Raw genomic sequence first — 13,323 nt, 5'->3', positions numbered from 1 at the left:
AAGGAAGGAAAAACAGATGGGAGAAGAAGGAAGGGAAGGAAGGAAAAAGATAAGGGAGAAGAAGAAAGGGAAGAGAAGAAAGGAAAAAGTAGATAAAAGGGAAGAAGGAAGGAAGGAAAAAGATAAGGGGGAAGAAGAAAGGGAAGAAAGGAAGGAAAAAGATAAGAGAGAAGAAGAAAGGGAAGAGAAGAAAGGTAAAAGTAGATAAGAGGGAAGAAGAAAGGAAGGAAAAAGATAAGGGAGAAGAAGGAAGGAAGGAAAAAGATAAGGGAGAAGAAGGAAGGAAGGAAAAAGTAAAGGGAGAAGAAGGAAGGGAGGAAAAGGATAAGAGGGAAGAAGGAAGGGAAGGAAGGAAGGAAGGAAAAAGTAGATAAGGGAGAAGAAAGAAGGAAAAGGATAAGGGGGAAGAAGGAAGGAAGGAAAAAGAGAATGGAGAAGAAGGAAGGAAAAAGTAGATAAGGGAGAAGAAGGAAAGGAAGGAAGGAAGGAAAAAGTAAATAAGAGAGAAGAAGGAAAGGAGGGAAAGAAGGAAGGGAGGGAAAAAAATAAGGGAGAAGAAGGAAGGAATGTAGGAAGGTACAGGAAGGCGAAGGAAGGAAGGAAAGAAGGAAGGAAGAAAAGTTCTTAGAGACACTACAAATAAGTCCTTGACTTACAACAGTTTGTTTAGTGACCCTTCCAAGTTACAATGGCAATCACGCGGTCCCCTTTTGCGACCTTCCTCACGAGCAACGTCCATGGGGAAGCCCAATTCGCTTAACAACCATGTGACTAACAACAGCTACAGTGATTTTCCCTTAGTCACTGCGGCAAGGAAGGTTGTAAAATGGGGCAAAACCTCACTTAACAACCATCTTGTTGGCCTCCGTTGCAGTTGTAAGCTGAGGACTATCCGTATTTAACTTCTCGCGTCTCCTCTTTTGCATTCCCACGGAGGTGGAATATTTATAAATATTTGAAGTATTTGTGTCTTTCTGATTTCAGGTCCTTCTTCACTTCTTTTCCTCTTTTAAAAACCATATGCTAATTATTTAAACACCTTGCGTGGGAAATATTGTCGGAAATGTGGAAACCGTCCTTGTTTTTAATTTGGTTAAACTTCTGTTGTGAGTATATTTTGCACCTCCAAAAGAGCCAACTGCCTTCGTGATCCAAGAGCAACTATATTAATTGTTTTTCCTGGCCAGTCGACAAAAGGAACCAGCTCCATCACTTAAAGTCATCGCTCGTCTCTCTTTCCCCCCCACTTTCCCCACATCTTATTACGACCATTTTGTAGATGTGGAAAAAAACAGAGGAAGCTGAAACACCGGAGGAACAGCGATGGCCGATGGCCAATATGGTGCTTTAAAAAAAAAAAATTCAATGCACTCCAATGGTGGCTTTTCTCCAAGAAAATGAAACCGTTTAACGCAAAACTAGAATAGGAAAAGGAAGGGCGTAAAAATTAAGTGTGGTGTTTTTCAAAATGGGCACTTGTGTAAGAGGTGGACTTCAAGTCCCAGGATTCCTCGGGCAGCGTGCTGGAGTGGAAGTGCATCCATCTTAAAGCGTAGCGGCCTGGGGAATTCTGGGAGTTGAAGTCCACATATCTTAAAGCATGCTGGCTGGAAGTGAAAATCCATGCATCTATAAAACTTAAAGGATGCTGGTTGGGGAATTCTGGGAGTTGAAGTCCACCCATCTTAAAGGATGCTGGCTGGGTAATTCTGGGAGTGGAATTCCACCCATCTTAAAGCATGCTGGCTGGGGAATTCTGGGAGTGGAAGTCCACCCATCTTAAAGGATGCTGGCTGGGGAATTCTGGGAGTGGAAGTCCACCCATCTTAAAGGATGCTGGCTGGGGAATTCTGGGAGTCGAAGCCCACCCCTTTTAAAGCTTGCTGGCTAAAGAATTATGGGAATCAAACTCCATCCAACTTAAAATTGGCAATCTTGGAAAAACACAGCATTAAATCTTCCCCTAAAACGGCTACCCTCCCATAATCACCCTCTCCCACCCCCCCACCCCCCCAGATTTTATTCCAGATGCATTGGACCCAAATCCATTTTCCAACCAATCAGGGAATATGCACCCTGTCTAAAATGGTCTCTGTGCCAAATTTGGAACTATGATGGCATCCCAATTCTCCCTACATCTCCCCCCAATCCTTAAATTTCTTCATTTCATAGAAGATTGCGTCCCACGGTTGAATTTCTCTGCCCTCTGCTACTTAAATCGAAAGGGAAAGGAATTTGGGCCAGCCAGCCAGCCCACGGGGCTCCCTTCACGTTGCCGCATTGGAGTCAGGCGATATACACCATCTCCCTGCAAACGGCACTCTCCACCCACCCACCCTCGAGACCCCTTGAGATCTGCCATCCCACCCCCTCTGGGACCAGACACTTCTGTCATCTCTGCAACCCGGCGAGGTGTTAATAGAATCTGGAAATTGGATTTCGCACTGATTACGCGATGTGTCTGTTCCGATCAACAGACCAGAAATAATTAATTACAAAAGCAATTAAGCCAGGCTGTTAATAAATCACACTGGATGTAAAATGTTTGCCCGGGAGAAGACTATGTGGAGGGCCCAGGGGTGACTCTCGAAGACCACCAGAGAAGGGTCTCCCTCCCCACCCCACCCCCAGAGGAGAAAAGGCTGGGGATTAGAGGTTTTGTGGCCGAGACGGGCGTCAGAGGTTCATATTTCAATTTGCGTTGAAAAAAACGAGGGCCGTTATCACGGCTCTCACACTGTTGCTTCCCACACCTGGAGAAGAGGTGATTTGTAGAGCATGAATGTTGATGTGTTCGGAAGGGAGGGAAGCCAGAAATGACACTCGCACGGGGAGGTGACTGGCAGGATGGTTAATCTGCCCGCATCCCTGGGGAGGTGATGGGTTCGGACAGGGAATTGGGAATCCTTCTTCTCAGAGACAAAAGCAGACGGGCCTTTGAACCGAGACCCTGAGCATCCTGGATCAGGGGTTCAGCCCGGGCAGATCCCTTCATGGGGACCTATTGGACCTCAGGAACCACTAAATTCAATAATTTTAAATCCTGGCTAGGGTAGGCGTGGCTAGGTGGTCATGTGACTGGGTGGGCGTGGCCAACTCGATGTCACTCACATTGAGGGGCACTTCACTCTACTTGCCCCTCTCCCCTCTGCCTACCCGGGCTCCTTAGGACCCCAACGGGAAGCCGTTGCTGGAGTTAAGCATCCACCAGGAGAAAGAGTTGGCAAAACAGCTCAGTTCAAATTGGATGTGATCGAAAAAGGAGGCTCAGCAGACGCACCTCACCGAGGACTAGGAGCATAGGCTTTCTAAGCAGAGGGAAGACCTGTGGTACCGCCAGGAGGCTCAGTGGGCTGAGATGGTCAGCCAGTTCCAGGCCATGATGCAGTCCCACCGGAACGAGGCCCTCCGGCTCTTTGCCACCAGCGGTGCTTCCCTCCAGCCTTCGCCCAAAGCCCCCCACCAGGAGGCTGAAGCAGACCCCGAGTCGGAATTTCTGCCCCCCTTCGACCCACACAAAAGACCCCAAGGGGGGGGACTCTCTGCAGCAAGTCAAGGGTTCATTGCACGTATCCATTTGAGGACCCCTGATTTAGTGCAATATAAAAAATGCACATAATTTTTCTGCGGACCACCAAAATTTTCTCACAGACCATCAGTGCTCCACGGACCACCAGTTGGTGACCCCTGTTGTAGAACAATTAGATTGTCTAATCTAGTGAAGAGACGGACTGGAGGTGACATGATAGCAGCCTTCCAATATTTGATGGGCTGCCACGAAGAAGAGCGGGTCAAGCTATTCTCCAAAGCACCTGAAGGCAGGACAAGAAACAACAGATGGAAACTAATCAAGGAGAGAAGCAACCTAGAATTAGGGAGAAGCTTCCTAACAGCGAGGAGAATGAATCACTGGAACAGCTTGCCACCAGAAGTTGTGGGTGCTTCTTCATCACTGGAGGTTTTTAAGAAGAGATTGGACAGCCACTTGTCTGAAATGGGATCTTCCGCTTGAGCAAGGGGTTGGACTAGAAGACCTCCAAGGTCCCTTCCAACTCTCTGTTATTCTGTGAAGGGAGAAACAGATGGGAAGCAACCCAAGAAGCAAGGAGAAATTTCCTGGTCCCGAGAACAGTGAATCACGTGGAGTGAGATGCCTCCAGAAGTTGTGGCTGCTCCCATCATTGGAAGCTCTCAAGAAGTGACTGTGCAACCATTTGACAAAGATATCAGGTCTTCCACTTGAGGTTGGACTAGACGCAGTGTTTTTCAACCTTGGCAACTTGAAGATGTCCGGACTTCAACTCCCAGAATTCCCCAGCCAGCATTCGCTGGCTGGGGAATTCTGGGAGTTGAAGTCCAGACATCTTCAAGTTGCCAAGGTTGAGAAACACTGGACTAGAGGACCTCCAAGGTCCCTTCCAGCTCTGGGATTCTACGTTCTAAGCCCAATGACAGCTTCCAACCTCCGGATATTCATTTTGGAGCATTTGAATCAATTCCCAGCTCCTTTTTTTTTTTTGGCTTCCGGAGACATCGGTGAATTAAATGGTGCCTTGTCAATCTCCCCCATCAGCCGAAACGCGAAGCTTTCTTTAAAAAAAAAAAAACGAACGGCGAAAAAAACCGACATTGAGAAGGAAGGAATGGTGGACGTCACACACCCGTTCGTGTCTCTCTCTGTGTGTTGTGTGTGTGTGTGTGTCTATTTTCTTTCCTTCAAAGAATGTCTTTTTCTCTCTCTCTCTCTCTCTTTTTTCTCCCCTCCGGTCTGTTCTGCAACCATAGAAACCGGGGAGAAGAGGGAAAAGGTGCTGGGTTAAAGAAGCTAAAGGACAATGAATATTATCTCCAGAAAAAAGCACAAAAGGCTGGTTGGGAGAAGATGGGAAGCTACAAGTCCAAAATAACATCGTTTCCGCCCTCGGCAACAACAGAAAAACAAGCAGATTTGGAAAACAACAAGCATGTTTCTAACAGAAGGGAAAAGGGGGACGGGGGGGAAATTAATATTTTTTTGAAGGACATCTTGTAGCAACAAGCATTGAATAATCATTCTAGGCTCAAAAACACTCAGGAACAGGTAGTCCTCGACTTACGGCGGTTCATTTAGTGGCCGAAGTGACAACGGCATTGAAAAGAAGGGTGTTAGGGCCGTTTTTCACACTTAACAGCCGTTGCAGCATCCCTGTGGTCACGTGATCAAAATTCAGCCGCTTGGCGACTGACTCATATTCATGACGGTCGCAGCCTCCCCCTTCTTCTTGCGACCTTCTGACGAGCCAACTCAATGGGGAAGCCAGGTTCACTTAACAGCGGTGCTCCTGACTTAACAACTGTGGTGATTCACTTAACAGCTGTGGCGAGGTAGGTCGTAAAATGGGGCAAAACTTACTGAACTTCTATCCCACTTGGGAACAGAAATGTTGGACTCCATTGAGGTCATACGTTGAGGATTAAACGTAAAAGTTCCCCTCGCATATATGTGCTAGTCGTTCCCGACTCTAGGGGGCGGTGCTCATCTCCGTTTCAATGCCGAAGGCGCACGGAACGCTGTTCCCTTCCCACCAAAGGTGGTTCCTATTTTTCTACTTGCATTTTTTTACGTGCTTTCGAACTGCTAGGTTGGCAGAAGCTGGGACAAGTCACGGGAGCTCCCTCCGTTACGTGGCGCTAGGGATTCGAACCCCCGAACTGCCGAGCTTTCTGATCGACAAGCTAAGCGTCTTAGCCATTGAGCCATCCACGTCTAGGATTCCCTGTACTTTATGCACAAAAATGGAAGGGTAGTTTGATTCCAGAGGTGGGTTCCTACCACTTCGCACCTATTTGGTAGAACCGGTTCGTCAAATCTACCGAACTGGTTAGAAGAGGTTCCACCAGAAAGCAGGCCACACCTACAGAAGAGGTTCCAAAAAATTTTGAAACCCAACACACACACACACACCCACACACACCCACACACACACACACACAGAGAGAGAGAAAGAGAAAGAAAGGAAGAAAGAAATAAAGAAAAAAAGAAAAAAGAAAGAAAAAGTGAGATGAAAGAAAAAATGGAAAAAGGGACAGAGAGACAAAAGGAAGGAGAGAGAGAGAGAAAGAAAGAGAGAGAGGGGGAAAGAAAGAAAACACATGGCCGGCAAGCCACTCCCACCAGGTCACATGGCCGGCAAGCCACTCCTACAAAGGAGGCCACACCAACAGAGTAGGTTCGAAATTTTTTTGAAACCCACCACTGTTTGATTCCCACAATGGATGAATGGCTGCAAAAGTTGACGGAGTTAGGGGAGATGGCGAAATTGACTATTTTTTTAAGGAAAAGAACAGAATTAATGTTTTTTTCCACTCGGAAACCATTTCTGGACTTTGTGCTCGAGGTGGGGAGAAAAAATGAAACTTTGATTTTGGATTTACTGATTAGATAGGTTGTTGTTACAGAAACCCTAGCATACAGGCAGTCCCTGACTTACAGCAATTCATTTAGTGACCGTTCCAAGTTACAACAGCCCTGAAAAAAGTGACTTATGACCGTTTTTCACACTTACGACCGTTGGAGCATCCCCATGGTCACGTGATCAAAATTCAGACTCTCAGCAACTGGCCCCTCATTTACCAAGGTTTGCAGTGTCCCGTGTGTGTGTGTGTATGTGTCACCTGATTCCCCTTTTGCGACCTCCTGACCAGTAAAGTCCACGGGGGAGCCAGATTCACTTAACGACCGTGTTATTAACTGAACAGCTGCCGCGATTCGCTTAACAACAGTGGCACGAAAGGTCGCAAAACAGGGCAGAATTCACTTAACAGATGTCTCCCTTAAACAGCAGAAATTTTGGGGGCTCAATTGCGATCATAAATCCAGGACTAGTCATATATTACTACGTAAAAGTAAACAATTGAGGTGGTGTGGTATAGCCTATGCCCAAAAGGAATTGGAAGGCAGTGCTTTTTTTTTTCTTAATGCTTTTTCCTCTTCTCTTTTTCCTTCTTTCTTTTTCCCTCCTTTTCCTGTTTCTTTGTATTTTCGATAAACTGATAAAAACGTAAGCCCCCAAAAGGAACCGGCTTCCGTTCATGCTGGAGGTCCTGAGCAGGGAAAGATGCTTTCAGGAAATTTCACTGAATTGTACATATATTTTCCCCTCCTTAGGCGGAATGCCGGAATTTTATCAAAGTGCTGCTCCTACGCAACGACAACGTGCTCTTTGTGTGCGGGACGAATGCCTTCAATCCCGTTTGCTCCGATTACAGTGTGAGTACCTGATCCCGTCCTCTGAGCTTCCTCTTTATGACTTACAAGCACAATCAATCCATCAGAGCAGAGCTGGAAGGGACCTTAGAGGTCTTCTAGCCCAACCGCCTATCCAAACCATCTTTCTTCCTTCTTTCCTTTTCTTTCATTTTCCTTCCTTCCCATGCCCTCTCCTTCGGTCCATCTCTCTCTGTCTGTCTGTCTGTCTGTCTGTCTGTTTGAATTAACAGAATAACGGAAGGGATCTTGGAGGTCTTTTAGTCCAACCTTCTATCCAAACCATCTTCCTTCCATCATTCCTTCCTCCCTCCCTCCCTCCCTTTTCTTTCATTTTCCTTCCTTCCCATTCTCTTTCCTTCTGTCCATCTCTGTCTGTCAGTCTGTCTGAATTAACAGAATAACGGAAGGGATCTTGGAGGTCTTCTAGTCCAACCTTCTATCCAAACCATCTTTCTTCCTTCCTTCCTTTTCTTTCATTTTCCTTCCTTCCCATCCCCTTTCCTTCTGTCCATCTCTCTTTGTCTGTCTGTCTGTTTGAATTAACAGAATAACGGAAGGGATCTTGGAGGTCTTCTAGTCCAACCTTCTATCCAAACCATCTTCCTTCCTTCCTTCCTTCCTTCCTTCCTTCCTCCCTTCCCTCACTCCCTCCCTCCCTTTTTCTTTCATTTTCCTTCCTTCCCATCCTCTTTCCTTCTGTCCATGTCTGTCTGTCTGTCTGTCTGTCTGTCTGTATGTATGTATGTATGTATGTATGTATGTATTAACAGAAAACGGAAGGGACCTTGGAGGTCTTCTAGTCCAACCCCCTGCCTAGGCAGGAAACCCTATACCATTTCAGATAAAATGGCTATCCAATCTCTTCTTAAAAACCTCCAGTGTTGGAGCACGCACAACTTTTGGGGGCAACTCATTCCATTGGTTAATTGTTCTGTTCTGGTTAATTGGAATAGCCAATACTCCAGAAGACAGGCTAAAGATACAGAAGGATCTTGACAAACTTGAACATTGGGCACTATCTAATAAAATGAAATTCAGTGGTTCTACATTTAGGCAAGAAAAATGAAATGCACAGGGACAGTATAGGTGGTACCTTGCTCAACAGCAGTAACTGTGAAAGGGATCTTGGAGTCCTAGTGGACAACCATTTAAATAGGAGCCAGCCGTGTGCAACAGCTGCCAAAAAAGCCAACACAGTTCTAGGCTGCATAAACTAAGGGAATAGAATCAAGGTCACGTGAAGTCTTAATACCACTTTATAAAGCCTTGGTAAAGCCACACTTGGAATACGGCATTCAGTTTTGGTTACCACGATGTAGAAAAGATGTGGAGACTCTAGAAAGAGTGCAGAGAAGAGCAACAAAGAGGATTAGGGGACTTGAGTCTAAAACATATAAAGAACGGTTTCAGGAACTGGGTATGTCTAGTTTAATGAAAAGAAGGACCAGGGGAGACATGATAGCAGTCTTCTAATATCTCAGGGGTTGCCACAAAGAAGAGGGAGTCAAACTATTCTCCAAGGCACTTGAGGGCAGGACAAGAAGCAATGGGTGGAAACTAATCAAGGAGAGAAGCAACTTAGAAGCAACAGGAGAAATTTCCTGACAGTGAGAACAATTAACCAGTGGAACAGAAGTTGCCTCCAGAAGTTGTGAATGCCCCAACACTGGAATTCTTTAAGAAGATGTTGGATAGACATTTTTCTGAAACGCTATAGGGTTTCCTGCCTAGGCAGGGGGTTAGACTAGAAGACCTCCAAGGTCCCTTCCAACTCTGCTATTGTATTGTATTGTTGTCTCACTGGTTAATTCTTCTGTGAAACCTCCTAACAGGTCTAACCCATTCTCTTCCCAACAGATGGACTATCTAGAACCGATGGGAGACAACATCAGCGGCATGGCCCGGTGCCCTTACGACCCCAAGCATGCCAACGTGGGCCTCTTTACAGGTCAGTGCGGTGGGAGGGAGAGACTGCTGGGTTTGGGTTTTTTTTTTCTTCTTCATTGCAATGAAAATGAAAATTCTTCCTGCCCCCCACCTCTCTCCTGGTGTTCTCCAAGTGGTGCCCTTTCCCCCAGGAAACCGGAAGAAATCTTTCTGAAATGGCTTAGGAAGCCCGGTGGATGTTTCTTTGGTCTGCCTATTAATAACACTGGTTAAGTTGGAAATGATGCCCCCAAATTCCTGATTCAACTCCTTGATGGTCCCAAACTATTACTACTACTACTACTGCTATTACTAAAACTACTACTACCACTACTACTACTCCTTCTCCTCCTCCTCCTCTCTATAAACCCCACTCCCTTCTAACATTGATGATGTTCCCTAGTTGGATCATGAAATGTCTGCGGGAAAACCATCAAGCTCAGAGAACACCAACCTGTCAGCGTTCCAAATACCATGTAGAATTAAATCAGAGTCGAAGGCAAAACTATGATTAAAGTTCCAATTTAATGAGTGAGTTTATGAGTTTATTATTTATAGGCCGCCCTTTTCCCTGAGGGGACTCAGGGCGGCTTACAATTTATAGGGAAGGGGGGGTACAAGACAATAAAACAATAAACATGAAAACAGTGCAAGTAAAAATAAAACACAACATTCATCATTCGGGTGGGGGCAGGTTACGATCTTTATCCCCAGGCCTGACGGGATAGCCAGGTCTTGAGGGCTGTGCGGAAGGTCTGGAGGGTGGTGAGGGTACAAATCTCCACGGGGAGATCGTTCCATAGGGTCGGAGCTGCCACCGAGAAGGCTCTCCTCCGGGTAGTTGCCAGTCGGCACTGACTGGCAGATGGAACTCGGAGGAGGCCTAACCTGTGTGATCGAATAGGTCGCAAGGAGGTGATTGGCAGGAGGCGGTCTCTCAAGTACCCAGATCCACTGCCATGAAGGGCTTTATGGGTGACAAGTAGCACCTTGAAGCGCACCCGGAGATCAACAGGTAGCCAGCGCAGCTCGCGGAGGATGGGTGTTATGTGGGCGAACCGAGGTGCACCCACAATCACTCGCGCGGCCGCATTCTGTACTAGCTGAAGTCGCCGGATGCTCTTCAAGGGCAGCCCCATGTAGAGCACGTTGCAGTATTCCAGCCTAGAGGTCACAAGGGCCCGAGTGACTGTTGTGAGAGCCTCCCGGTTCAGGTAGGGTCGCAACTGGCGCACCAGGCGAACCTGGACAAATGCCCCCCTGGTCACAGCCGTCAGATGGTGGTCGAAGGTCAGCTGTGGGTCCAGGAGGACTCCCAAGTTGCGAACCCTCTCTGAGGGGTATAAAATATGACCCCCCAGCCTGAGTGATGGAACACTAACCAAATTATTGGGAGGGAAACACAACAACCACTCGGTCTTCTCCGGGTTGAGTACAAGCTTGTTAGCCCTCATCCAGTCCCTAACAGCTTCAAGACCCCGGTTCATCACATCCACCGCTTCATTGAGTGGGATGTTGGCACATAGCTGTGGGGATTCCAACTCTGGAAGTTACATCAGAATCCCACCCAGTTAAAAGTTCATGATCTTGTCCCCACACCCACAGTCCATCACATGGTCCAATCTCCTTCTTCCACACTGGCGTCCATGCCCAGCTTCTTCCGGTCAGGTGTACTGGTGTGGAGACAAAGGATGACCTTGGCTTCTAGTAAAGAATGAAAAACAATACATTCCAAAATCCTACTCCTTCTAATCCCCCCTCCCATTGACTATACTTAAAGAAACAGCATAATGAAATTAGAGAAAGTGTGGCAGGCCAAAATTCTAAAAGGAATATAATTGCAGGCCTGACAGAACCATTCAACCCTGAGCCACAGATAATGCCCTCCCAACACTTCTCCATTTTTGGCTGTCCTAACTTCTTCAGCGCTTTTCTTTTCTTTCTTTCCTTCTTTTTTCTCTCTCCTCTGGGTAGGAGGGATGCTGTTCACAGCCACGGTGACGGACTTCCTGGCCATCGACGCCGTGATTTACCGCAGCCTGGGAGACAGCCCAACCCTGCGCACGGTGAAGCATGACTCCAAGTGGTTTAAAGGTAAGGAACATGTTAGGTAAGCTCCCCGTTGGGAGAGCGAGTAGGTTGAGAGAAGCATTGTGAGAGTTGTGTTGGAGAACACACAAACCAGCATACAGAGGCACTGCAGTTGAAATAGGCTTTTACTTTCGTGGAAATAGAGGTATCAGAGTCCATCAAACAGTCCAAGTCATACACGGATAATTCAGTCAGTCATCAACGTCTTTCAGTTAAGGGATAATCCAAATAACATAGTCCAGTAATCATATAATCAGTTCGGCATTCAAAGTTTGGTAGCAGTTGCAAAACTTACAATAGCTCACGGCACTTTCTAACAGTCAGCTTCCAAAACACTCAGATCAGATCAGCCCAGCATCTAATGAAACAGAGAGAGCTAACAGTCATTCTGGCTCCCTCTTATGGCCAATTGAAGAAACAGCAACCAATCACATTTTAGAATATGATTTAAAGAAACAGGTACAGCATTGTTACATGATTTATATATTGCCAACCCAACCGTTAGAATTATATTCGAAGGGTGCCGAAATGAGAGGCACACCCTCTTTCCCAAAACACTGGAGTTTTTAAGACAACAATCTGTCAGAAACGGTATACGGCCCGATAGAGCAGTGATGCCGAACTTATGGTACACATGCCCGAAGTGGCATGTGGAGCCATGTCTCCTGGCACGGCGGCGTTCCCTGTTCCTTTTCTGGGTTTCTGCCGTGCATGCACGCGTAACAATCACTTGGCTTTTGTCTGTGCAGCAGTGCTGGAAACCAGAAGAGCTGGACTTCGGATTCCCGGTGTATGCATGCGCGCTGGCCTGCTGATCATTGTACACTCATGCACAGCAGAAACCGAAAGTCCAGCAGTCTAGTGCACATACATGTGCCGAGAAAATGAACTTCCGGTTTCCGGTACACGCATGTCCCCTGGCTGCTCCTCTTCCGGGTTGCAGTCCTGACAAGCGTTTGCATGCCTGCCCATCAGTGGTGGGTTTCAAAAAAATTTAAAAGCTCTTCTGTTCTCCTGCTTTGTGGGAGTGGCTTGCCGGCAATGTGACCGGGTGGGAGTGACTTGCCGGCCATGTGACTGGGTGGGAGTGACTTGCCGGCCATGTGACCAAGTGGAAGTGGCTTGCCAGCCATATGACCGGGTGGGAGTGGCTTGTCAGCCATGTGACCAGGTGGGAGTGGCTTGCCGGCCATGTGACCGGGTGGGAGTGGCTTGCCAGCCATGTGACTGGGTGGGAGTGGCTTGCCAGCCATGTGACCGAGTGGGAGTGGCTTGCCAGCCATGTGACTGGGTGGGCATGGCCAACTTGTAAAATGTGGTGAACCTCACTTAACAACGCTCTTTCTTAGCAACCAAAATGTTGGCTCAGGAACTCTCGCATTTGAAGCACGCAAGTCTTAAAGCTGTCAAGTTACAAGACCCTTGCACCCGTAACCCTTTAGAAAAAAAAAACCCATGGGTGTTCAAACTTGACAGCTTTAAGACTTGTGGACTTCAACTCCCAGAATTCCTCTTCCAGTCATGTTGGCTCAGGAACTCTGGCATTGAAGTGTGCAAGTCTTAAAGCTGTCAAATTACAAGACCCTTGCACACCCAATCCTTTAGAAAAAAAACCCCAAGGGGTGTTCAAACTTGACAGCTTTAAGACATGTGGACTTCAACTCCCAGAATTCTTCCTCTCGCTCTTCATCTTGATGATCTGCAGATGGGCTGGGGGAGGGAGCTGGAACTGGTTCTAAACGACATTGTGGATTTGTGGAACCTCTTCTATAGAAGAGGTTAGAACTGGCAGGAACCCACCCCTGGTGCCGGTGCTCCAAAGGTGGTATTCTGCCGTTTCGCACCGGTCCAGGCAAGCCAGTAGTGGTGGCAACACAAGGCTCCGCCCACCCACCCAGACGTCATCACGGACCTTCTGTGCATGCGCGTGCACCTGGGGTGGGTTCCCAGTTTCTTGTACTGCCGGTTCGCTCAGGGACGTGCTTTGGGGGCACTCGCATGCTTGATGCGCGCTGTCAGGCCTGCTTCCTTCAATATCCAAGAAAGAAAAACCTCAA

The 13,323-nt window shown here is 47.2% G+C and overlaps 1 protein-coding gene across 1 annotated transcript in view; it reads left to right on the top strand.

Moving 5' to 3' along the window:
• SEMA6B (semaphorin 6B) overlaps positions 1-13,323 on the top strand; it is a 192,578-nt gene that overhangs the window by 148,544 nt on the left and 30,711 nt on the right. The window contains exons 6-8 of the mRNA XM_032232782.1: positions 7,148-7,249; positions 9,107-9,197; positions 11,150-11,269. Coding sequence (XP_032088673.1) covers positions 7,148-7,249; positions 9,107-9,197; positions 11,150-11,269 — 313 coding nt within the window. The remainder of the gene's footprint in view (positions 1-7,147; positions 7,250-9,106; positions 9,198-11,149; positions 11,270-13,323) is intronic.

This window comes from Thamnophis elegans, chromosome 1, assembly GCF_009769535.1.
Source record: "Thamnophis elegans isolate rThaEle1 chromosome 1, rThaEle1.pri, whole genome shotgun sequence".
In the NCBI taxonomy this organism is placed as follows: Eukaryota; Metazoa; Chordata; class Lepidosauria; order Squamata; family Colubridae; genus Thamnophis; species Thamnophis elegans.
The sequence above is the reverse complement of the archived record's forward strand: the minus strand, read 5'-3'. Positions and strand labels throughout refer to the sequence as shown.